This window comes from Euprymna scolopes, chromosome 22 (genome assembly GCF_053919585.1).
Source record: "Euprymna scolopes isolate OS-2025 chromosome 22, ASM5391958v1, whole genome shotgun sequence".
NCBI lineage: Eukaryota > Metazoa > Mollusca > Cephalopoda > Sepiida > Sepiolidae > Euprymna > Euprymna scolopes.
Genome location: NC_136503.1, coordinates 14,710,373 through 14,738,360, shown reverse-complemented (window position 1 = coordinate 14,738,360; position 27,988 = coordinate 14,710,373). Strand labels below are relative to the sequence as shown.

General features: G+C 34.8%; 1 protein-coding gene and 1 pseudogene across 1 annotated transcript in view; one reads left to right on the top strand and one right to left on the bottom strand.

The window, feature by feature from the left end:
* The window catches only part of LOC145243906 (voltage-dependent calcium channel subunit alpha-2/delta-3-like), a 1,923,318-nt gene that overhangs the window by 1,719,769 nt on the left and 175,561 nt on the right, over positions 1-27,988 (top strand). The window contains exons 9-11 of the mRNA XM_080107017.1: positions 35-199; positions 5,541-5,675; positions 24,643-24,721. Of these exons, the coding sequence (XP_079963143.1) occupies positions 35-199; positions 5,541-5,675; positions 24,643-24,721 (379 nt within the window). The remainder of the gene's footprint in view (positions 1-34; positions 200-5,540; positions 5,676-24,642; positions 24,722-27,988) is intronic.
* LOC145244080 (U2 spliceosomal RNA) lies at positions 25,311-25,447 on the bottom strand (annotated as a pseudogene).

The window sequence follows — 27,988 nt, the reverse complement described above, 5'->3', positions numbered from 1 at the left end:
CTCTCTTTTTTTTTTCTTTTTTTTTCCGCTGTAGTTTGATGAGGAACCAAGATACGTTGACAGTTGCTTCAACCGTACTCTCGTAGCTGCTAACTTGGATAACAGACTCCGATTACAAAAGGCCATAAAATACAATGAAACATCCAACATAGCAAACTTCGAGAAAGCACTCAAAGAAGCCTTCATGTTATTTTCAGACGTAAGTATTCCTTCATTTCTTTGCTTTTCTTTTCAATTCTGTGGTTAAAAGTAAAGAACCTTACCTCATGCATCGTGCGGCCCGTGTTAGGAAAGAAAAAGAAAAAAAGAAAATAAAAATGGCCGCCCCCTGGTATTTATGGACTGCAAATCACATGATGTGATGAGAGGGGGGAGGGGGGATGCAAATGAGATGTGGTTGGACCTCTCTATAAAAGAGCCGTCTTCTTTATCAGTGTGGGAAGTGCAGAGAGAAGAGAACAGTTGGATTTGAGTTTGAGACTTTAGATCTGAGGTTGAGTTCAAATTTAACGTCTTGTAACAGTTTATTCAAGCTACATAAATAAACTATTTTGCAGGGTTGATGCATTAACTATTTAGAACGTGTGATTTTCTGTTATAAATTCAACCACAGTGAAGCATTACAACCCAACAAAGCAGTTGAGAATTATTATAACACGATCAGCTGGTCACTGGCTTATGACCGACGTCACGTGTTACACTAAATGTCTTAGAAACGGTCCCATAAAGATGTGAAGATGGACCAGTCATTAGGGTCGGTGTAGCGAGAAGAAAATCATACCTGAGATGTTGGATGCGGGTGTGTGGCTCCTTCATTCTCTCAAGATGATATCTTCACCCTGGTGGCATTCTGGCTGGAATCTTCTTCCTTCGTCCTCCGGACCGCTTCATTGTTTAATGGAGACATTTATGGCAGACACAAGAAAACACGCAACACAACACAATCGTAATATTTATGAAACATAATTAACTATTTATTCTACAAAATGTATACAATATATACACAAAGACAATTTACACTTAATAATCTTCAAAATTAAACTAACCTAATTAATGATGAGAGGAGGGGGGAGCTCCCCTCTCGTTTACGGAGAGACAGAAATATGCATGCTCACTCCATGCTGTCCGGATGAAAAAGAGGCCGATAGAGGAAAGAGATTATGGGCTACATTTCTTTGTATCCCTGCGCTTATGGCCAAATCACCACCCGGCTGAAGAGTGTGTTAACAACCGTGGCACTCAGATATAGTGCTACATTATCAGTTTATTCAAGCTGGGAGATAGGGCATCCAAGCGGATGTCGAATATTCACCTGTTATCTTATATATTAAAACTGAGAGATCTTTTAAAGATTCTAACCGTCCATTTAAGTGCATCTGTTTGAATCTCTTGCACTTGGTTCAACGGGTATATTTACCAGGTCGTTCTTAAAATTTCTTTTCATGAGTCCAGTTGTTTCTATAATTACTGAATTTCTGTGTGTGTTTGTGTGTGGTGACACAACCAATAGAACTCTGAAACGAATTACAACTTCCTGTTCTAGTTAGAGTTATGTAGCACCGCCGCTTGTATTGACAATCTCATGTGAAAGAGTCAGATAAGATTAAATAATCTTTGCAGAAGCCATGTCTAAGTTAACAGCTATTAAAAAATAATATCTAAGTTAACATCTAAAATAATTTTCGGATGAGCAATTAACATCTAAAATAATTTTCGGATGAGTAATTTTTGCAATAATCCTTTACTCCTGACCTAAAATGGAAGACTTACATAAAATCTGTTACTAATATCACTAGAAAAATGGTTGCGTCATTTTGCCACTCCAGAAGGTATCTAACTTCCAACGCAATCCTCTGTCTGGATAAGAGCCAGATACGCACTTAAAGTGAGTACTTTTGCTATATCTGGGCGGGAGCTACTTGGGTTACCCTATCCTGCCTTGTTCAAAGTTTTAAACAGCTTTGAAACCTTGTAGGTGATGCCCTTTTTCTTCCCTGCAACTTTTTTACCACATAAGAGATCTTGCGAGCTTTCTCTGTTTAACGTAATTTTCATGGCAAGAACTTGTCTCAGCTTCAATCTATAGTCTCCCTGTGGTGTTTTATCGTAGAACGGAAGACAGACCAAAACCTCTTTACTAGGCTTTACCGAACTAATTTCACAGCCAATAATAAACGTAAGAGCAGGTAGCAGCAGTAACCGCAGGAACTGTTAGTAACGAAATGTTGAAGAAAAAAAAACTCAGCCCTTTTAAAAAGGAACGTGTGCAAAATCACGTGCCATAGAAACTTTTACTTTAACGGAAATATAACACTCTCCTTGCCAAACTTTCACAAAATACACTCGCCTAACTACAATGACCATTAACAGTTTCCCCCACTCTCTATATCTGCATAAATTTAAATGAAAAATCCATGAACAGAGTTTCTTTCCGAGAATTACCCGCCTGTGGAACTCTGTTCAATTGGCCTGGTATCAAGCTGACTACAATATGGTCGTCTTTATGTCCAATGTAAACAGGTTCTTGTGTAAACAAGTAAAATGCAAAATACTCATTCACACACACATGCACATGTACACCCACACACCTAAATCAGAACCAACAAATAGAAGCATACACACACGCACGCACATGCATGTGCACGTACACACACACAGACATAAAATTTCCCTTTTCTCTAATGTAGCACATTGAACAATGTCGACCAAACTTAACTATTAGACCAACAACACTAAGGAAAAACTTTATTTTACTTTTAATTTTATTTCATTTTATTTTATCTTTATTTATGAATATCACTCTCTTTTTTATTATCAATAAAGGTTTTTTAATCAATACTATATAAATAAAAACATTCTATATAATAGCATAAACCAAAAACAGTCCAGAAAATACTAAATTAAACCTCACAAGAATATCCAATAACAATAACAATATCCAAAATATTATAATTAGTTATTAAATTATTAATTAGTTATTAAATTATTAATTAGTTATTAAATTATTTATATACAAAATATTGTGAATGTTTTAAACAACTAAAACAAAATTAAAATAGCAAGAAATTAAAATTTAAAAATCAAAATTAAAAAACAGTTTCCCTTTCAAAAGACATAGGTTATTAAAACTACGGACAATATAATCTATATTTCATTATTCAATAACAAGAAATAATTTATGTGAGTGTATGTATGATTATGAGAAATAATCTATATATATATATATATATTTTTTTACATGGTAGTCATCACTTATCAAGGCCCAGAAGCCACTCAGGGATAAGGGTTATTGCGTGTACAGTAATCAATGGGATAATATCCTGTTAATCGTTAGTAATGGAGATTTGATGAAGTGTCTTACTTAAGGGGGCGGTTTATCAGGAATTTGTTTATGTTGGACTTGAAGACATCCAAGTTGTAGTCAGGTGGGAAACAGGCAAACGGAACAGAGTTCCACAGGCGTGCACTTCTAAGAAAGAAGCTTTGTTCATGGAATCTATGTTTTGATTAAGGCACAGATAACGAGTGGGGAAAATTATTGACAATGGTTTCAGCTAGACGGGTATATTTCGTGAAAGATTTGTGAGGGTGGACTAGAGATTGGAGCTCAGATGAGCACTTGCCATGGAAATAACGATAAAACAAAGACAGGCTCGCAACGTCTCTTCTGTGGGAAAGAGGTTGCAGGGAAGAAAAAAGGACATCCCCCCACTAAGCCATAAAGTCTATTTTGCACTCTGTCAAGGAAGGATAGGCTGTTTTTAGCAGCTCCTGGCCAGATGTGGCAGCAGTACTCCATCCTTGGACGTACTTGGCTTTTATATAGATAGAGAATTGCATCAGCAGTGAGATATCTTCTGGAGCGGTAGAAGGATCCCACCATTATTCCAGCGACCTTGGCAACAGACTTGATGTACGTGTTCCATTTCAGATCAGAAGTAAAGGTCAATCCCAGAAGCTTGTCAAAACATGGAGCTTCTCCAAGACGAGAGCCATCCATTTCAATTGATGCCAGATGGCGTTTGTATATGATATTTATCCAAAAAATATCGCAGACACACACATGCACTCTCCAAAAATACACACACATGCGTACGTGAACACATACACACACACACACTTATGAAACAAAGTAACCACAGAAAAACATACATATGCACACACACCTCCACACAAGGAAGAGGAATAATTAAGAAAATAAAAAAAGAGAAGATGCGACCCGAATTTCTACCCAAATGAACCTGACCTTTATACTTCTATTTGACCTCTTCTTTTCACTCCTCCTCTTTCTTTCCTTTATATTCTTTCTACTAATCCTCCCTTCTCCCGTTCTCTTTACATCCTTGGTCGTCCTTTTCTAAGATTAATTTTTCACTCTAGTTCTTGTCTTTATATTCTTCTTTTTACTCCCATCCCTCCTCATTCTTCCTATTTTTTTCTTTACATTTTTACTCTTTTCTCGTACCCATTCTCACTCTCCCTCCTTCAGATTTCTACTCTTTTTCGTGTTCTCCTTGCTCGCGTCATTTTGTCTTTATTCCTAGCACAAAAGAAAAGTGGACAGAAATTCTTATAAAAAGGTTGTAGTGCAATTTGTGTACTCTAAACACGACGTACACACCAATTCAATATTTAACTTAGCTTCAGGTCAAATAGTTACGTTCCAGCGTCTATCAATCGAGTCCCCTCTTTTCAAGCCTTGCATTATAGATGCGAACTCTCCAACAACGGAGGAAACAAAGGAAGCAGGTGACTTCTTTTAATGTTTAATCAGTGGCATCTTTGCAACGAACGACATTCGCAGACGAATCATCGTCAGCAAATACAAATCTACAAGAAGGAAATCGGCAAATTTAAAAGACACATTTCCGTCGTTTCGCTAAAATCATTTTATCACAACATCTCGTTTACAAACACCTTTTACGAAACTTCCAGCTGGGGTGGAAGTCATTTTGTATTAAATTTACAGAGGAAACTGAAATCCATTCTGAAAATTGAGCTGTATATTTTTATCAATTATTTTAAGAATCTGAAGAGAGTGCGATCGAGAAATCCAAAGTCTTTCACTGGAAAATATTCTACATAGTCACCAGTATTCTCAATGTACTTTTGCCAAGAATTCAATGACGCATCTCTGCTTCTGACGCACGTTCATAACAGATGTTGCTTTCTTAGAGTCTCATATCGTCAATATCTGCAACAGAGAGATGAAATTTTCAGGTTATCAATGCACAAGTTCAGTCATCATAACGATGTAGTTTGCAATCTCCTCTGATCCATTCAGGTGGGATAAAAAATTGGCGTCATTACTTTTGGAGTATCTTTCGTACATCACATTGTAAACGACAATATGCATTTATTCATGAAGATCGGACGTTCATAGTGATGTATGGTAAGTTGTGTAAATGCCAAAGTGAAGATTAAACCAATGTCAACGGAAATTTGTCCTTTTCTAAGTGACGCTAGTTAGGGTCCTTATTGCCTACTTCATCCTTCATTTTTAATTCTAAACTTTTTTTCTTCTGTCTTTTCATTTTCAGCAAAATAAAGTCAACAATGAAACGTGTTGTAATAAAGCCATTATGCTAGTCACGGATGGCGCCCCAGAAAATTACGAATGGATTTTTAATAAATATAACTGGAAACCAAATTCAACTACAAAGCGCAACGTGAACGTAAGTAATTCATATTTACTTTTTGTTTCGTTTTAACCTTTTCAGCACCAATTTGCTTACCTTTATGTAGTATGTGTATCGTAGTCGTTACATGTCAACACTCGAGACCCACACATTGTATGCAGACAGTCAAAAGGAAACAAAAAGAAGGAAAGAATCCGACTCATTTTTCTTTTCAATTGAAACAACAGACATTTATTTACAGGTACTTTCCAGAATAAAGTCTTATCTCTTGTTCAAAAGTCTTGTTATACTCCAATGTGCTTAACAAGACTCTGCCCTGTCGAACCCATCGTTCTTTGTCTTTATCCGGCCATGTTTAGGACATGTCTATCTCTGTCATTCTCAGGCCAAGTGTGTAACACATCTATTTCTGCTCTTTCATGTCTCAAACACATCTCAAATCCACTACGTCTCAAATACCTGAGATTTTCATCTCTGCTGTCATATTGCACAGCCGGGTTGGTCATTTGCATATGGCTGCTGCTGCTAATCCAGCAACAGCAGCTGTGTTACATGACTGCAGCATGACATAGTTTTTGACAAAATCTTCTCTTTTTGTTACTTCTTAAACGGTAATGATGGCATCAGCTGGAAGCAGCAATCTACAAAGGAACAACGTTATGAACACTTTCCTTAGATCTGAGCCTTGTTCAGAGAGAAAAGAACCAGATTTGGTGATTATTGTTGGAAAGCTCCCAGTGAGATTGAACCTTCAATCTCCAGAACAGTATTACTTAAAACTGAATTTTACTTAGTATTTTATCTGTTACGTTGCAGAACTTTGGATGTATTAAATGAAGTGTTTCATTCAAAATTCCATAAAGATTCCCGAGTTTGACAAAAAAAATATACCTGAGTTCGGCAAGATACACCTGATAAGGTTGGAGGTTACATCGGCGAAAACGTTGTGAGAATAACATTCAAAATGAGAATGGTAGTTTGAATAAACCACATAATATGTTTTTATCTTTTATCTTTCAGTTTCAAATAGCATTTCCATTACAAAACGTGTTTTTTAATCACCAAAAGAGTGTTACTTAAAACTAAATTTACTTATTACTTTATTCATTACGTCATGGCATCTAGCACGGGTTAAATAAAGAGTTTTATCTGAAATTCTATACAAGTTCCAGAATTTGACAGAAAAATCTTCGAGTTCGACAAGATACATGGAAAGACGGCCGGAGGTTACATCGGTGAAAACGTTATGAAAATAACATTCAAAATGAAACAATATTCCGAATAATTCAAATACTAGAATATTTTGGTCTTTCAGTTTTAAATATTATTTCCATTTCAAAACGTGCTGATTATTGTTAGAGTAGCTTTTTAATTTTTGATTTTATGAAGCAAAGTTGGAGGAAAAATTGCTTGCTTGTATGGAGTTCTCAATCAACTACAAGAGTTATTTCAAAAGTTAAGCCTCCTTTTTCTTAAACTCAAAAATTTAAAGAGATACAAAGACCGAAGTGGTACTATTAAAAATGAGCCACCGTTTATGTGCCATAATTTATTTTTCTACGTAATCATCACCATTCTTAATACACATTTTAAACAAAAACAAATACATTTTAAGCAAGCTACATTTAAGCAGTACATTTTCAGCAACTAAATTTTAATCAACTGTATTTTAAGCAACTACATTTTAAGAAATTATATATTAAGCAACTACATATAATGCAACTACATTTTAAACAACTACATATTAAGCAACTACATATTAAGCAACTACATTTAAAACAACTAACATATTAAATAACTACATTTTAAGCAACTACATATTAAGCAACTACATTTTAAGCAACTACATATAAAGCAACTACATTTAAAACAACTAACATATTAAATAACTACATTTTAAGCAGCTACATTTAAGCAACTACATTTTAAGCAACTACACTTTTAGCAACAACATTTAAACAACTACGTTTTAAGCAAGTACACTTTAAGCAACCACATTTTTAACCACTACATTTTAAGCAACTACGTTGTGTATCAATCTTATAATGAAGTTTTTGTTTTTTTTAAAGATGCAGCATAATTGATAGTTAAATATTTCTACGAAGTTATTGTTACATCGGTTATTGCATAAAGAAGCAGCACCTGACTTTATCAAAAGATGAGAGAAGAAAATTGATGGTGTATACACCAGAATCCTAAGAGATGCTCTTAACAAAAAAGTAACTCCTTCTTCGGATCTCAGCTCTGATCAGAGGAAGAATAGCCTGATTTGCTAATCACTGTTGGATGACTAAGAATGAGATTGTCGGCAATATTTATTTTATGGATGTGAAAACAGAGATGTAATTTAATGAGAAAACTTAAAAGAACTTACATCAAGCAACTAACAGAGGAGACACAATGTTTGAAGGTTCCGGTGCTTATGTATTTTTGGTACCGTGCTGTTTTTTAATAGTTCTTTCAGATTAAATTCAAGTTTCACAATATTTTTTTTTTTTTTGCTAGATGGCTCTGTTCCATCGACGAAATATCGCATCCCTCTGCCTGTTCTACAAGTACTTTAATGGTGAATGCTCTGATGAACTACAAGCACTTGTATCCCCTCGATGTGGATACCCCCGACAAACCTGACAAGCAGCTAAATCACACTCCTTCACAGTAGAGACCTCTACTAGGTGTAAGAAAGCCTTCTACTCCAATAGTTTCTTCCCCAGAACTGCTACACTTTGGAACTCCCTTCCGGGATTCTGCTTTCCCAAATGTACTGACATGCAGAAGTTCAAGTGTAATGTGAACAGACATCTTGCTACTCATCTCTCTTCATAATGTCCCTGCAACTTGTCCCCGATAGTAGCCTCCTACTTCAAAGTGGCACTGTGCCTTGTTTGGGGTGAAAATTGAATAAATAAATGAAAATAAAAAAATAAGTATAGATTAGTTACAAAATATCCTCCCCTCTCCATGTTAAGAATGGCTTTCGAAATAATAACGTTATTATTTCATTGCGGTACCAAAAATACATAAGTACCTAAGTTCCATTTTTAAGGATTCCAATTTAGGGGGAGATTTGGGGAGGGGATCTGTTTAGAGAACATTTTTAATGAAAATTGTTTTTAAGTCATACTCAAATATGAGAGAAAGTGCGAGAGAAAGCTTATGTGATAAACACACGTAAAATAATTAATTCAAAAGCATAAATAAAAGATAGTTTTATATATGTTTAAAATGCAAGTTTACATAGAGAGGAAAGCCTAGAATGTTTGTTTATATTTTGAGAGTTTTTGTAGAACAAGAGGTGATTTATTAGCTGAAGAGCCGATAATTTAAGAGCCGTGAATTATTTACAGGTTTGAAAAAATCATAATGAAAACTTCCCTAATCAATTACATAAATTATATTTGATTAAAAATTATTATTAAGAGTCAATGTTGTAATGAGTTCGGTTAGAAATGTTAGGAATGTCTAAATAAGTTTATACTTTTGTTTTTGATGAGCAGACGATAATGTGGAAAAGTTAACGAGTTGTACGTATGTGTGTGCATTAGTGTCAGTGTGTGCATGTTTATGATTGTGTATGCATGAGTTGAGACAGCTATCCCGAGCCTGAAAGATGGGCGCGGGGAACTGAGGCAAAGCAGATGTTAGCTCTATTGTGAATTTTGGTTCAAACTGTTTTTTTAGAAGAAAAATCTGGCTTTTTATGCATTTAGGGTGGATCAACTGATTGGCTTAGATTGTTTTTGTTTGTTTTTATTAATTCATGTGAATGCATGCATCAAGCCAGATATGCAGATGTGCAGACATGCAAATTTGCAGGCATGCAGATGTGCAGTAACGAGTTCAAGTATTGTGGGGTGGAGGGTAAAACGAGATGGCGTAAGAGAGTCAAGAAGATCCGTATCACAAGCACGAATAGAGGAGGAGGAGGAGGAGGAGGATCATCATCATCATCATCAACAACAACAGCATATCTCCACTTGCCAGATTTCTAAATGTTCAACTTAATTTTCCTGATCACGCTATAATAACCCACGCGATTTTTAAAATATGACTTATTTTTCGTATCACTAATAAAACAACGAGGATCATTTCAAAAGTAAAACCTCCTATTTTTTTTAACTCAAAAAGTTGAAGAGCTACGAAAACGGGAATGGTACCATCAAAACAAGCCATATTTATGCTACGGAATTTATTTTTCTACATAGTCACCACCATTCTCAATGCACTTTTGCCAGTGATGAACAATGGTTGTGCATGGTTGTCCAGAGCCCGCTTCGTCATATTAGGGCCGTTCCAAAAGTAAATCCTTTTATTTTTTAACTCCAAAAGTTAAAGAGCTACGAAGACGGTACCTTTGTGCTCGAGAATTTATTTTTCTACATAGTCACCACCATTCTTAATGCATTTTTGCCAGGAATTCAATGACGTATCTCTGCTTCTGACGCACGTCTATGACAGGTGTTGCTTTCTTAGAGCTTCAATATTTGCAACAGAGGGATGAAACTTCAAGGTTATAAATGCGTTAGTTCAGTCATCATAACAAAGCCATTTTAAATCACCTCTAATCTATTTTGACAAAATAGGAGGCATTATTTTATTCTAGGCTATTTATGTTTTATGGAGGTTTTTTTCTCGTAATATTTTTACTTCTAAATAAATTACAAAGTTCTTACTCTTAAGGTCTACTTCCGCTTCCCAAGGTTTGACTCAAGGGACCTTGGCGTTAATGATACGTCTCTGTTATCATTTATTTAGGATTCTGAATGATTAACTTCGAGTTAAGAGAGTAGAATTTCACCCGGAAGTTATTGGCTGTCAAGTTCTTTGTTAACTAAAAATTCCCCGTCTCTCTTACATGTGTACATATTAGATTTCTGATCACGTGATACCTTATCTCAAAGAGAGGAAGGTTGAATTATTTGAGAATCAATTTGGAGATGGCACTCAAAGAATAAATATGAGTTTCTGCCAAATTGCCAGTTTCTTGAAATAACTGGCTAACGACACATTAACCACTATTTCAGTTCAATCTATTCATTTAAAATCGTATTTTGTTTCTCTTTCACGTTGACCAAATCTAAAAGTATTAGTGCCAAATAGCATTTTAACATATTTTGAAAATATATAATACAAACATAAACAAAACAAACACGTATTTCTAAACTGAACGCGTTATTGGATATGAATTATTTATAGGTTTATATAACAATAGAATTTCTTCTTAAATTGAAATTATTTATCTTATCAATAGTTCCTATTGATAAGCAACAAATTAACAATAAATATAAATAATAATAAGCTTATGTCTGCAATAGATACTGTGTACAGCTCTTGTAAGAAATAAGAATTATAGGTTAGGTTTCACATACTTATAAATGAAGTAATAAGAGTTTTAATAAAAGGAAAAAGTGGTTGATAAAATTTACAAAAATTATGCTGATGACACTACTACCTATGGCAGCACATCAAAGACCGTAAACGACCAAGTTCTCTCTGATTCTCTCTCCTCTGATCTTGAGCATGTGGTACAATGGGGAAAGGAGTGGCTGGTTACTTTTAATGCATCTAAAACCAAGCTTTTATCTTTACATCATCAATGTTCTGATCCCCATCTGGCATCAATTGAAATGAATGGCTCTCGTCTTGGGGAGGCCTCATGTTTTGACAAGCTTCTGGGCTTGACTTTTAAGTTATTTTCATGGCAAGTGCTCAGCTGAGCTCCAATCTATGGTCCCCCCCTCGCCAATCTTTCACAAGAAACACCCGTCTAGCAGAAATCACTATCAATAATTCCCCCCACTCTTTATCTGTACCTAAACCTAAACGTACATTCCATGAGCAAAGATTCTTTCTTAGAACTACACGCCTATGGAATTGTCTTCCGTTTTCCTGCTTTCCAGCTGATTACAATATGGTTGTCTTCAAGGTTAATGTAAACAACTTTTTGATGAGCCGTTCCATATAAGTTAACAAATTCACCAAATTTCCATTACTAACGATTACTATATTGTCCAATTTCTACTGTACACTCTTTAACCTTTATCCTCGAGTGGCCTCTTGGCCTTGATAAGTGGTGATGCCCATGTGAAAAAAAAATTCAGTTGTCGCTATATTAAAAAAAAAATGGTAGTCATTCAAAAATCACTTTGAATTTCTTCTGTCAGCTTGAAAGTTTCTGGAAGATGATTTGTTGATATAAGTTAACTTGTCTGCAGCTCAACTGAGATTTGAATGAGCTTAAAGCTAAATGGGGGGGGGGCGTCGTGTATACAAGTCCAATTTTTTTCAACATCTTCAGGTTCGACCACTACTTTCTCTTCTATGTTAAGTTAAATCTCTCTCTCTCTCTCTCTCTCTCTCTCTCTCTCTCTCTCTCTCTCTCTCTCTCTCTCTCTCTCTTGTATTGTTGGTATCATAAAAGGGGACCGTTGTATGATCGTCTAAATGTTGCTATCTATTTGTGATATATTCATATCTAATTTATCATATGCTTGTGTGTGTGTGGTACATGTATTTTGGACATACCTTAACTTCATGCATCGTTGATCATGTCCACCTAGAATTCATCTTGTTCTTGGAGGGGAGACGAATATTCATTCACTCCAAGACGATTGATTTTATATAGTTTTTATTCACCTTCCAGGTGTCGATCGCAGAAGAATGGAAAGTGAATGTCTTTGCTTGCAGGGTTCTTCAAGGTCTTATTTTCACACACGTCAGCTTCCCCACCCCCAGTGAAGGGAAGGCGACGACCTGTTAAGCCGTCTGCTCTTCTTTACGTCCAAACCCAAACTCACTGACTCCAACTAAGCTGATCACGTGACTCACACGCAGATCCGATCAGCTGACCCTCACTTCCGGTAAAACGTGTCTACAATATGATTTACCATATTTCTTTCTTATGTTCGACCTATTTCCTAACATCTCTCTCTCTCTCTCTCTCTCTCTCTCTCTCTCTCTCTCTCTCTCTCTTGACAGTAAAATAAGCCATAAGAACAAAAAATATATACTACAATGATATATTCATGAATATATTAGTAGGGAGACCCGACGTTGCCCACGACTGAATGAGGATCAACGAATGTCCATACTTCAATATTTTTTATCGTCAAAATCAGTGAAATCGCCTGTTTTTCAATCAAGTTGATTTATTTCCTGCTCTAGTTGAGGACCAACTGCAGTGCACTGGGAGGAAGTTTACCGTGCCTCCCCGAAGTGAATGAGTCAACAATACACTGCAGTCTGTATTGCACTGTAGAGAACCTACTGGTGGTTTTATGAAACGTGCGATGATAAAACTTCTCAAATGCACTTGTGATGCTTGGCTATATAATGATGTTAACTTTGGTCAAAATCATATATATATATATATATATATATATATATATATATATATATATATATATATATATATTGCCTGGTCTAATTGAGGACCCACTACAGGGCACTAGGAGGAAGCTCACATCTCTCGTGGTGACTAAGTTCACAATATATGTTGCACTGTAGAGAATCTACTGTTGATTTTATAAAATTATTTTTTATATATAATGACTTACATTAAAGTCAAATATGCTTCAATTGTACTCTGAACAGAAACATTCATTTCGAACGCGCCCCTGTCATATCAAAGAGCTTATTGTTGATTTTATATGACTTGCTTTACTGGTTGTGCGGTGATAATGACTTGAATTTAAGTTTAAAATAAAAATGTCAAATATCAGGGTTCAATTATGCTTTAAACAGAAACATTCATTTCGAATGCGCCCCTGTCATATCAAAGAACCTACTGTTGATTTTATATGTTGAGCCTTCCGGCTTGTGTGGTAATAAAACTTCTCAAGTATACTTGTGATGTTAAGCTGTGTAAGGTGTTAACTTTGGTAAATATCGCCTGTTCCTTCTTTCATCGGATTATTTCGATTATCGACACTTATCAAATACATTCCAATGCCACACCTATCTAAGAACACTGCCAGGCACATAATGTACACTCGCGTGAAATTTCATAAAAATCGGCCCAGCCCTTTTGGAGTTCATAGGGAACGAACTCACGCACATACAGACACATAAAGTCCCTTTTATATATATATATATATATATATATATATATATATATATATATATACATACTAGCAGTATTAATCGGCATTGCTCGGGGGTTGCTTTGATGCCTTTTTTATGTTTATTTTGATCTGTATCTTTGGTAATTCCAATATTTTCTTTTTTTTTTTTTTTTTTTTTTTTGTAATCCTAAAATTATTTTAGTAAATTTCGGTTATATTGACCTCTTACTGATCAACGTAGCCCACCACACAGTGGATGCAACGTGCCAACAACAATGCAATTTCTCTGATTTGTCCCCTTAGCAGCTATTTTTCCAGCTCAAAACCAACTACTTTTGCGAAGTTTTGGGGGCTATGTTTTCTTGAACCGTATACAAAAGAAACCACAGAAGCAACATCGACAACTATTCATTTAGTGTGTGTGTGCAAATACTCAGCTGATGGTGTGTGTGTGTGTGTGAGAGAGAGAGAGAGAGAGAGAGAGGCGGGACAATTCTCAACCTATATACTCAATGAACTTTTGGTCTAATAACGTGAAATTTCGTATATAGGGTATTCAGACATGTGGAAAACTTTTTAATCTGTTTTCACCTGAAAAAAAGAGCTGCTGAGCGGTCAAAATTGGTACTTGGGGGGGGGGCATTGGATTTTATCTGTTTTTCAACTGCTTCATGGGGTTTGAAAACACTTTATAAAGAATGTGACAAGCTGGTCTAATGGTTATCGTACTTGACTCACCGTCTTCAGGTTTTGGTTTTGATCTCAGCTAAAGTATTGTTTGTGTGTGTTTTTTTACTTACAAGAAATGAACTGTTTAGAAAAAATATGATATCGCGTGCACATGTCACAGTTTCTTTCCGTTTTTTTTTAACTTCATTTTTTTAACAAATTTAACGCTACATTTAATACCGGACAACGGCAGGTACGTCTACTAGTAATATGTATATCTATAAAAGTGAGAATGTGTATGTGTGTGAGAGGACACTTCTAAACATATATACGCAATTAATCTACAGACTTTAGATTTTGTATATATGATATTCAGATATGTGGAAAACTTTTCTCGGTTTTTATCCGAAAAAAAGGCTGCTAAGTGGTCAAAATTGATAGGGGGGGTCATTGTATTTTTATGTGTTTGTCGCCTGTTTCATGAATGCGCATGCACGAATCGTTCATATGACAGATTCCTTATGTTAAAAATAAGTAGGTTTGAAAACACTTTTTAAAAATCGTGTCAAGCTAACGAAATAGTTATTGCACTTGACTCACTGTCTTTAGATTTTGGTTTCGATCTCAGCTCGAGTATTTTTTTTTACTTACAAGAACTGAACTGTTTAGAAAAAACCATTATACTCACATGCACATGTCTCAGTTTCTTTCCACTTTTTGAAAAAAAATTTTAAGGAATTTCACGCTACGTTTAATATCTACGGTATTTTAGTTTATAATAAATCAGAAATCTGCATTAATTGAAGTATAAAATATCTGTGCATATTTTATGGCCGGGCAACGGCGAGCAGTCTGCTAGTATATAATAAACATGACTATATTTATGTCAATTATGCTACATAGAGACTTCCGCGTTTCATTCCCATAGGGAATTGTCAGGCTTAAATGCATGGAAAGTGTTTTATAGATATGTTTAGTCAAGTTAGCTAACAAATCAGATTCATTGTTTATTCCCTTCCACGGGTTAATGTTTCCACTACATTTTTTTCGTTTTTATTCATCTTTTTTATTTATAATTTAAACATTGGAATCAAAGTTGAACGTTATAAATAAAATTATTATTAATTTCAGAAACTTAATTAAATATCAATTTACTTCAGATGAAATACTGACATCAAGTGCTTAGAAATTTTCTCTGATATTTTGCTGTAGGTTTTGTCCAACAATTGATTTCAAACGTACATTGTCAAACGTGCATAACCGTCATCCGCCGTCCTTCGTTTTCTAGGCTCTCATTGGCATTACAAAATTTTTAAAACCATCTTCAATTACTGTTCACACAATGATGTACTTTTCAATCACTGTCCCTAAAATGAGGGACATTTTATTCACTGTCTACCCAATATACGTTTCAATCACTGTCCACACAATGGTGGACTTTTCAATCACTGTCTACAAAATGGCAGACTTTTCAATCACTGTCCATCCAATGGCGCACTTTTCAATCATCGTCCACACAATCGTTGACTTTTAAATCAGTGTCCGCACAATGGGGGGGGGGGGCATTTTAATCACTGTCCACACAATGGTGAACTTTTCGGTCACTGTCCACGTAATAGTGGACTATTTAATCGCTGTCCACACAATCGTTAACTTTTCAATCACTGTCCACACAATGATGGCCATTTCAATCACTGACCACAAAATGGTGGACATTTTAATCACTGTACAATTAATTGTGAACATTTTAATCACTGTACAATTAATTGTGAACATTTTAATCACTGTACAATTAATTGGGGACATGTTACCATTGGTTGCTGTTTGAGTTAGATATAAAGATTACTAAGTTTGACAAAATGCATCTAAAGAAAGGTAAGGGTCACATCGTCCGAAACGTTGTGAGAACAACTAATATGTTTTCACTTATCGATGGATATATAAACCATTATAGACCCACCAGGAAGTCAGGTTCCGGATCATGCTGATGTTTAATTTTTTTAAATTTTATTATAAGGTGAACGAAAGATTAAAAACCATCAAAGGTGTGGGCTACTGTCATAAACACGAAAAAGGAGGGAAACAAACAGATAGATAAATGGATGGTTTGTTCCACTACTCCTACTTATGTTATGTGTGCTTAGCTTTCCATTAGGGACGGCACTCTGGACACGTTTCTTCTGCTTGAAATTTTGTTAGCCAGCTAAGAGGTCGAAAATCTTTATATGAAAGCTATATTGTTTTGTTATTTTCTTTCATGGAGTCACCTATGATCCGTAAGGTGTTGCTTAAATATTCCATTCAATCAATGATATTTCTTATGTAACATCACATCCAAGATGAGAACAGTAGTCTAAATAATCCAAATGAACTGTATATCCTGCATCTTCATCCCTAAAACATCCATAGAAACATACAAGGTGGAACGATAAAGTTGTCGCCCAAAAGAAAACGTCACTACAGCTTTATTTTAAAACTTTTATTGAAAAAATCAATTCAGGTCACTTGATTATGTAGCAGAGCTGACATCTATTCAATGTAGTTACCTGAACCTCAATCACTCGATACAGGTTAGAAACTGGGAGCATGACTTTTTCACAAGTGCTGGCAGGAGCTCGGCAAATACTCAGCTGATGGTGGTGATTAGGTTGGCTTTAGTGTTGTGCGAGGTCATGTTGGTGATGTTCTCAATGTATGACCAAACGAAGTAGTCAAGCGGGTTCAGGTCGGAGGAGGTGGGGGCCAGTGAGAGAAGGGTACCAAGTCGTAGCACTCCTTCTGAAGCCAAACCTCGGTCTCTTTGGACTTGTGGGCTAGTGCCGAGTCCTCCTGCCACATCCAGGGTCTGCAAGTGGCCACCTGATTGCACCAAGAGATTACTACACCTTTCAGCACATCCAGGTATACTTTGGTCTTGACTTTAAAGCTGACTTTGAAGATGTGAGGTGGCATGATATGGCCCTCACTTGAAACTATACCAAAGACCATAACCGTGGCCGGAAACTTTGTTTTCATCATTCTGGAAATGTCCCTGTTATTCCTGGCTATCCAGCGATGCATTTTGAGAGTGCTGACAATGGTTTTATTGTCATAACTTGGATCGGTAGAGAGCATGAGTTGTATTGTGGCACATCTCCGATCTCACTCATTGAATATTGTGTCACTTTCAGACATGACAGAAGGCTTTTATCGCTCTTGGGATTTGTACACAATGGCCAACTAATAGATGATCTGCAACAAGAAAAGAAAACCGGTTTTCATCAAACGGAAATGAAATCATGTCGTCTTTTCTAGGATGATAATTTTATCGTTTCACCCTGTAAGATGAGTGTACTTCACACATTCTCTTGTGTAATCGCACACTGCATTAGTGACATTAACAGAAAACATGTGAATCACATTGCGATTTTGCTAAACGACTAAATCTAGACAGTCACATTGTATCTATCTTTCGGCTTACATTAATTTAATCAGCATGAATGTGATAATGTTGCGCCAATATATGTCATGACCTTTTTACTAAAAGAATCAGCTACATTTCGTTTTATTTATTTTGCATTTAACATTGAAATCAGATTTGAATATCATTTTCATCAAAATATTTGAAAGGTCAAATGATTTTTTCTTTCTATTCTTTCTTAAAACAACAGCAGATTTCGTTCAAATCTTTACACGTTTGTTTTTATTACTGTTTCCTTCTTTTATCAAACTTTCCAAACTTTTCCATTCTACTAATCCTACATTATTGCTCTATCGATGAAATTCTATTAATTAATCTCGATCGCAACTCAAGCAGTCGGGCAACTCGCTTTGAGCTAAAAATATCAAGAACGACGCACATGTATTTAAAATCTATAGAACAAAAGATGTCCCCATGAAAATCTCCGATCAACAAAATTATTTTGGTTGACAAAGTTAAATAATATTAGGTTGATCGCCTGGAGCGTCCTTAGCGAATAATGCTGACAGGCCAATCATGCCTAATTTTGCACCCATCCAGAGTGCTCTTCTTTTGGTGTGATAGGCAGATGTTAGAATCCATTGAATTCAGAAAAATCTTTGAAAACGAAATAAGCATTTTTTTTATAATTGTTTTGAATATTTAGTTATTAGTTTTATTGATTTTTTTTAACTCTTAGTTATTGATTTTATTGATTTTTTTTTTTTTTTTTTACAAAACAAAACAAAAATTGTTAACACTCCAATACAACAATTGTTAAATAAATACTTTTTTTTATTAGAATACCGCGATCGATTTTTATTGCGGGGGGGGGGGTAACTTAAGTTTAATTCTTTAAAAAAAAATTCTGTTATAATATTCTAAGTTAAATATTTAAAAATTTATCGTCTAGTGTATATGTATATATTGACGTATCGATATATTTGATCATCTAGTGATGAGAGTATCAACAGGACATATAACAACAAAAAGAGACGGATAACAGTTCTCTGGAGTTTTAACATCGACCAATGGAGAAACATACCTTATCCACCTGGGTTCATCTTGATTTGACCGATACTTGGAAAAGCTGCACATAAAGATTCATATAACTCAAAATCTTGCTTTATTTACAGCAGCTTTATTTACAAATGTTTCCCCATTGTAAAGCTATACGCTGGTATTCAAATTTTTACTATCGACATTTTCCAACAGTCTCTTCTGCTCAGAGCCATTAGGTCAATGAAAAGTCCCTCTTCCACTGACTAACAAATGCTGACTTTCCTTTCTGACAGCCAACTCTTGATTAATTCCTACGTATCCCTCAAGCTATCTTGTTTCGTCATTAACTCCACGTGACCAAAGACACAGATGGGATGATTCACTTTTCATGTGTTTTGTTTATGTTAGTTAACATTCTTTTCACAAAGTTAACATTTTGGGAAACTGTTTTAACATAAATAATTTTTTTACCCTAAAAAATACCTTTCGCCTTAATAACATTCTTTCTGTTTCTACAAGGTGCCTTCAATAAGTTTCCTGCCTTTTTTCATAGGGGCACTTTTATTGATAGTACACACATGAAACTGTAGTTTCCTTCAAAGTAATCTCCTCCGACTGCAATGCACTTGTACCGTTCCAACAACTTCTGGAAGGCCCCATGGAAGTGCTCTTGTGTGAGCGTGTTAATGACCCTCATCACAGCCTCTTTCGTCTCCTCATTTGTCTCATAACAACAGTCTTTAAGGTTTTCCTTGAGCTAAGCGAATAAACAAAGTCACAAAGAACAAAATCTGGACTATACGGAGGGTGAGGAACTGTCTTGATGCCCAGGGTGGTCAAATAGTCTGTGACAAGTATGAGGCAAACTTCACACAAATCTTCCACATCTTCAGTTCCTTGTGAATAATTGTGTGTATATTTTCCCATACCTATTGTCTATATAGAGACATGACAGTCCTTATCCATTAAATTCTTCATTTGACCAATCAGCTCTGGTGTTCTGACTTCCTTACTTCTCCCACACTTGTCATCGTTCCTCACAGACTCCCTTCTTTCCTTGAATCTCTTATGCCACTCAAAAACTAATGCTCGATTCATGCAAGATGGTCCAAAAGCAGTCTTCATATATTTCTGTGGCATTTTTCCGAGTATAAAATAGAATTGTATTGCATATCGTTCTTCTAAAGTATTTTCTCGTCGAGATTGCATTTTTGAAAATTCACCAGTTGTGACAATTAGGCTTTAGTAGGGTATATTCCAATTCCTACTGTAGCTGTTCATTAGAATCTGAAATCACAAAAAATTGTTCAATCTGTTGAATTGGGAGTCCATATTAGAAGATAGAATATTTGAGAGGAGAGTTCATACCTTTCTTTATATAGGCCGGCATCTTCTTCAGTGTCAATCACAGCTGTTGGGTGTGAGATGAAATATACACATACAACAGTTTACAACATACAATAAAAACATACTGGAATCTTGATGAGAGTCTCTACAACCGTTTATATTTTATATATATTTTTATTCCAGTTGTCTCATGTTTCCCCGGGAGCCTGCTTTATGTGTCTATATCTTCTTTTGTCTTTCAGCCTCTGCTTCTAGGCTGAGTTGGAGCAGGCTCTCTCATGTCCCAATGGTTTGCCGAAAACTCCTAGACTGTCTAAAACATATTGTTTTCTCTTTTTCCCGTGACGTAGCCGATTAAAGGACATGCTTCCTTAACATGATCTCTAGGCACCTATCTAGATGTGGCGTGATCAATATCACTTATCAATTATTGTTTTCGATTTCTGAATTCTTATGTTTATAGTGTAGTGAAGTAGAAGAAAAAAGAAATTTTAAAAAAATATATAAGACACAGCTGTTCCTTCCAAAAGGTCGAGCTCTTCAACGTCCAAAAATAATTCCCCGTCACTTCTTCCAACCGTCGTTTCACTCTCTGCACTCTTCACGCCTGCTTTAAAAAAAAAAAAAGTACCGTTTATATGCTACCCATTTCTCCACTTATGCAAATTGACTATCAACCAGAGCCATCTAGTTTTCCATTTCTCCAAACAGCCAATTTGCAAAGGGGGACAACTCAAACCACATATAGCTAACTGCAGCTAAATCTATAAACTTATCACTTTACTATTTACATAATTAACTTTCAACTAAAGTTATTTTACCGAAACAATATTTCTCTTCCTAGCCTAGCAAGGTCACTGGTGTTGTCCTGAATCAGTGTTTCCCTGGAAAGCTCTATACAAGAAGTAATCTTATAAGATGTATAGCAATAATATACTGGATTTTCAAGTCTGCAACAATTTTAAATGCCTGTACTAAAAGAGTCTGGAAACTTTTTGAAGGCACCTCGTATTTTTACAAATATCAATAATGATCATAACAGTAATCGTTCACCCCAGACCCACTCGTACGTAACAGCAGTATGTAATGGAAGCCGTCACACAAAAGGAAAAACAAAAGAATTTATTTAATTACTGATAACGTTCAGGTGGGAGAAAGTTGGACAGCGTTCAAGTGAAGAAAATGAAAAATAAAAAAGTTCTTTGGGCACCAGAAAGTCTGTTAGCAGTTATCTTTAAGCACAGATAGTCGATGCTTGATTGTCCAGTGAACAGAGACAGGAGAGAGAGAGAGAGAGAGAGAGAGAGAGAGAGAGAGAGAGAGAGGGGGGCGTCTTTTTTGTTGCTTTCCGTACTCTTTCTGCTGACCCACCGCGATTCCCAAAAGGTGTTGAGGTAGTTATTCAAGGGGCAGATGAAACCAACGTGCCCTGTAAGCTAATTGGTTAGTGTGTAACCAAATCACCTAGCAGGGACATTTCTCCACGAAGGAAAATAAGTCTTTCTTCATAATTGCTATAAAAGTTACTCTTTATTCTGTTATGGTAATAAAATATATTGTTTTAATTTTGTCTTTTTGAATGTGATTTGTTTGCTTTTATTTTAATATTGTTTCAAATCACTTTGGCTTCTCGCAACAGCCGTTTACCATGAAGTTATCATTCGTAACGGCTATGGTTTCTTACCTAGAATTTGAGTGACACTAAGCTTTTCAGAATTTCAGTACTCTCCACCACCTTTCCATGAAAGCCTAGATAGTGCCCTCCTTCTCCTGTCTTGCCATCTTCCTGAACCCCTTTACAACAAGTTCGTGTAGTATCAATCAACGTTAGTGCCATTGCGACTTTTTTTGTCAGTTATTCCTATATCTATCCTGGTATTTTTGGTTCCTTTGGATTCATGTGATGTCCTTTCTATACTTCTAGTTTTGTTGATGAAACTTACTTCTGATTGATCAGTATAATCTATGTGGATTTGGCTTCTGCACTCGAGGATTTTTCTTAAGACTTCAGCTGTTTTCATCAGTGCCGTGATGTGAATCCTATCTTTGATCCCAATTTCTCTTAGTCTTTTATTTGTTTTTGTTTTTTTTTCGTAGTTGTTAATGCTCCTACAAATATTATTATAAATATTCCATTAATTGTGTTCATGCTTCATAGTCTATTATTATTATTATTATTATTATTATTATCATTATCATTATTATTATTATTATCATTATTATTATTATTATCATTATCATTATTATCATTATTATTATTATTATTATTATTATTATTATTATTATCATTATTATTATTATTATTATTATCATTATTATTATTATTATCATTATTATTATTATTATTATTATCATTATTATTATTATTATCATTATTATTATCATTATTATTATCATTATTATTATTATCATTATTATTATTATTATTATTATTATTATTATCATTATTATTATTATTATTATTATTATCTCACATGGAGCTTTCACACAAGTCAACAAACGATCTGATTGGAAATCCTGTGGTGTTCTCTGGAAGCTGAGTGACAACAAGTCTCCCCAGACGTCCAGCTCTCTCCACCTCCTTCGATAGCATTTGCAAATGAATTTGCATCATCGCAACAGTCGCTTACCATTGATTTCTCGCTGGTAGTGGACATTGGTTTATACTGGAATCTGAGTGGCACTCAGCCTCCCCAAGGTCCCAGTTCTCTTTGCGCTTGTCCAGCTGAGGTCTGGTTGGCACTTGCTCCTTGGTCTTTCAGTCCTTATTGACCCTTATCAGCCCTTTAGTATCACTTTTTTATTGGGGGGAACGGCGATGAAACAATGGGGGAGATGCATGATGGGGGGTGTAGAACCTTTAGATATGCAGTTTCGGTGTCTTTCATTCCTTGTAACGCTTGTTCGTTATATTGTCTTGTATTATTCTCCGCATTCAAGGGTTTTCCTTAATATTTCAGTCGTTTTCATTATCGTTAGTCGTTGTACTTTTGCAGTTATTCCTCTGATTCCAATTTATGACATTCTTTTTTCAAAGTTTTTCGGAATTGTTCCTAGTGCTCCTACTATTATCGGTACTATTTTGATTTTCTTCATCATCCAAATCCCTTTTAACTCTCTGGCTAGCTCTGTGTATTTGCTTCGTTTCTCCTTTTCTTTCATACTCACCCTGTGGTCAGCTGGGACTGCAAAGTCTACGATTTGACAGGATTTTTCTTTCTTGTTAATTATTACTATTATTATTATTATTATTACTATTATTATTATTACTATTATTATTATTATTATTATTATTATTATTTCTATTATTATTATTATTATTATTATTATTATTATTATTATTATTATTATTTCTATTATTATTATTATTATTATTATTATTATTTCTATTATTATTATTATTATTATTATTATTATTACTCATTAGAATTTCTCACACAGTTCATCATCAGTGATTGCTCACTACCCGTAGTGTTCCTTGGAGTCTGGGTAACAACAAATCTCTCCAGATTTCCTGTACTTTCCACCTCTGTTGATAACCTTTGCAAATGAATTTGCATCATCGCAATAGCTGCTTACCATTGACTTCTTGCTGGCAATGACCATTGGTCTTCTCTGGTCCCAGTTCTTTTTGCATTTATCTAGTGGAGACCTGGTTAGTGCTCTCTCTCCTCAGTTTTTCCATCCTCTTCAACCATTCTGGACTATTTGGTGTAGTACCAGTCAATGTTTTTTGGGGGGGTGGGGCAGTTTACTTATTATATCATAGTTATTATTATTATTATTATTATTATTATTGTTGTTGTTGTTGTTGTTGTTCATGTTATTATTAACATTATTATTATTTTTGTTGTTGTTTTTCTGGATTTCAGATATGTATTGTTCATAAGCTATCAGTTCAAGTCTCCATGTTCTCATTGCATTTCTATCAGATTGGTTTCATTACGTGGTATTTTGTACATTCTTAGGCATTCTACTATGCTTGCAGGATTGTATCATATGCTTTCTTATAATTTACCCATTCCATGGATAAGTTCTTTTTTCTCCTTTTGACCTCCTTCAGAATCTTTTGGCCTATGTGTTTCCCTTTTTCCTTTTTGGCATCTTTTCTGTTCCTCTTGGAGTAGTCTGCGGTTATGAAGGGACTGATAAATTTGTTCTCTCAGTTGTGCAGTATTATTATTGTTATAATTATTATTATCATTATTGTTGTTGTTATTATTATTATTATTATTATTATTATTATTATTGTTGTTGTTGTTATTATTATTATTATTATTGTTATTATTATTATTATTATTGTTATTATTATTATTGTAATTGGTGGTGCTGCTAAAGATGAAGCAGTCACTCATATGATAAAACAGGATATTATTTTACAATTCAAAAACAAAAATGTGTTTTCTAATATGGTTTGTTGTTTTCATTCATTGATATTCATTTTCTTTTTCTTTAATTTTTCTCAACCGGCCTCACCTGACAGGTGCGAATATTCCCTTATCTTATTGGAAGAGAAGTTTCTGACAACAGACAATTAAGGTGGATGGCTGGTGCAAATAAAGGTAAGAAACTTTTTATCACACACTTTATTTTTTCTCATTCACCATCTTGCGACTACAACGTTATATAGGTTTTGCCAATAGACTTCTTTTAGCAACATCTCGTTTCAAGGACTGAAGAGTTTCATGATTCTTTTCGGGAAGGTAAATATCTGAAATTTAAATCCAACGTGATCAAATGTCTTGTTACATAACTCCCAACTCAGGTGGATACTTATAAATTTGGTCTCTAGCACAGTAGCCTCATGCATATCATTAGCATTATGTCTTGTTTTGGGGGGGAATAAAAAAAAATCAAATATAAAAACAACAAGGCCGATAGCCATTAGTCACGTGCGCTTGTGTAATGAATGAATGCGTGAATGTAGGATTGACATGAAATTCTTAAAGATAAACCAAAATGACCGAAAAATGGGCTGAAATGACTTAAATAAATAAAAAGTAAATGACTTAGAATGACTTTAATGAATTAAGGATGAATTGAATGACCTTAAGAATGACTTGAATGCTTAAAAAATCACTGGAATCCTTCAAAAACAACTTGAATGATCTGGAGAATGACTTGAATGGCTTTGAGACTGACTGGTTGTAAAGTGGGTGATCATTTAACATTAAATTAATGCAGAAAAGTGATCCCTCACTTTATATCACAAAGTTACAAACAGAAGTACAGCATGTAGTAAGAACAGATAGTACACTTTGATCTTGGCCAAAAGGCCAAGAAAAGGTATGTATTTGCTCCCCCACCGAGCAAATTAGGCACAAGGCCGATTTTTAATGTGAGGAGTGAAGGGGAAATGGGGACCAACTCCCCGGGGAGTAAGGGAGTTGAATAGTGACAATTGGTATGAAGGGTTGCCCCTACATTGACCAAGATCTTATATGTGGGGTCGCCCCTACATATGGTCTTTGCTTGCAGGATCTGTCGGAACAGATACTATACACTTTGATCTTGACGAAAAGACCAAGAAACGCTTAAAAAGCTAAGAACAGCATCTATTAACAAGAGACCTTTGATCTTAACCAAAAAGGCCAAGCACAAAAGTGTTACGGACAGACCGACCGACTGACTGACGTAGTGACTTATAGAGTTGCTTGCACGCGACTAAAAAGGAGTTTCACATCAGTCATTTTTACTGATGGTTCACTAGCAATATCAAGTGATGTTCCCTGGAGCCTGAATGACAACAAGTCTTCCCTGATTTTCAATAATCACTGTCTCTTTCAATAACAATTACAAATCATTTTTCATTGTAGTAGCAATTGTTTACAATCGATTTTTTACTAACAACGACCATTGGCCTTTTCCAGATTTTAAGTGACAATGTTTCCCCAATGTTCCAGTGTACATCTTGTTGATGTCCTCTTTTCTTAGTCTTTTCTTTCTCCTTGATCCCTCATGACCATTTTGTGTAGTACAAGCCAAAGCTGGGTGCTTTTAGGACAGAAATGTCACATTATTATCCCTAGGATTTTTGGAATGTTTTTTCTATATTTTGTTCTATTTCTGCTTCAGCATTATTATTAACTCACTAGGAGTTTTTACACAGGCCATCAAAGATTTCTTTTTGAGAACATCCTCTGGTGTTCCCTGGAGTCTGAGTGACAACAAGTTTCCCAAGATTTCCAGTACTCCCTACTTCTTTCAATACCCTTTGCAAATTATTTTGCACTATCACAACAGCCGTTTATCATTGGTTTCTGGCTGGCAGCGACCCTTGGTTTTCATTGAGATTTGTGTGGCAATAAGTCTTTCCAAAGTCCCAGTTCTCTTTGCACTCGTCCAGTGAAAGTCTGGTTAGTGCTTTCTCTCTTCTGTATTTCTATCCTCCTTGACTCTTCTTGATTGTTTATCATTATTATTATTATTATTATTATTATTATTATTATTATTATTATTATTATCCAAAATAATAATGCCTTCAGTTAACCATAAATCATGCTTGAAAATTTTTCACAAAATTAGAATTATTACATAATGTATTAAAAAAACGAAGAAAATATCTTTACAAATTAGTCAGAGGAAAACAGTGCGTAGATTTTAACAACTCATCTCTACCAAACTACTCTCTTAATTTTTGGTCGACAGACTTGAAACGTGACATATAAGGGATTTTGACCGGTGGAACATATTTGTATTGGAAAAATAGCTGATAAGGAGGCAAAATTGAAAAAAAAAAATTGATTTTGGGAGGAGTAAGTCGACTAAACCTGTTACTTCTACTCATGCACAAATATACATTTATATGTTAAAGTTGCTTAATTTTTAATATTTTCTTATCCACCTGTCGATAACTCAGACAATAACGACTCAGGCTGGAACATTTAATGTTTTGGTTTCGATTATAGCTGATGGCACCAAGACTTTTGTTTTTTAACGTTTGAAATCCTTACTACATATTGAATACAATATAATAATCAATAGAGGGTTGTCTCTATAGTAACGGAAGCTGAATCAAATATCATATTTAATTGTATTTTACGACCAATGCCGTGCAGTCTGCTAGTATATATATATATATATATATGTATATATAGTAATTTATAAAATATATATGGCGATTAAGCTACACTGAATATTCCGCGTTTCATCCACTCTAGGACTCTTCAGGCTTATAAGAGTTCTAGAGTGGATGAAACGCGGAATATTCAGTGTAGCTTAATCGCCATATATATTTTATAAATTACTAACTAACTCTACCTACGTATTGAGCACTTTTGAAGTAAATACTCAAAGTTTACGCATAAATTTATACTTTCGTATATTAATTTATGTGAGTTGAGTAAATGAAGTAGTTACATATATATATATATATAAATATATATATATATATAATGCTAAAAGTCCACGTATGCTTCTAGGATAGTGATTTAAAGGTTATGAGGGTTTTTTGAAGCATGAAAAACGATGTCACTTTTTGTATTTAATATTTTTATTGTTATTTTTTATATTTAAAGCGACCTCCGCTCTTGGTCACAAAAAAGTTTATATATATATATATATATATATATATATATATATATATATATATATATATATATATATATAAACGACATTTAACATCCCAATGAATGCATTGACGATGATACTTACGAGCTTCAGAAGGCGAACCATTAAAAGATACATCTGCCTTACATGAAAAATGCTAGTTTTATTTTTGGTGTCTTTAAAAAAAAAAACCCACCCAATATTTTTGCTGATGAGGAGACTTTGTTTCAAAAACTAAATGATAAAATTATTGTCCAAGACTTATTGTCTATCTCAATAAA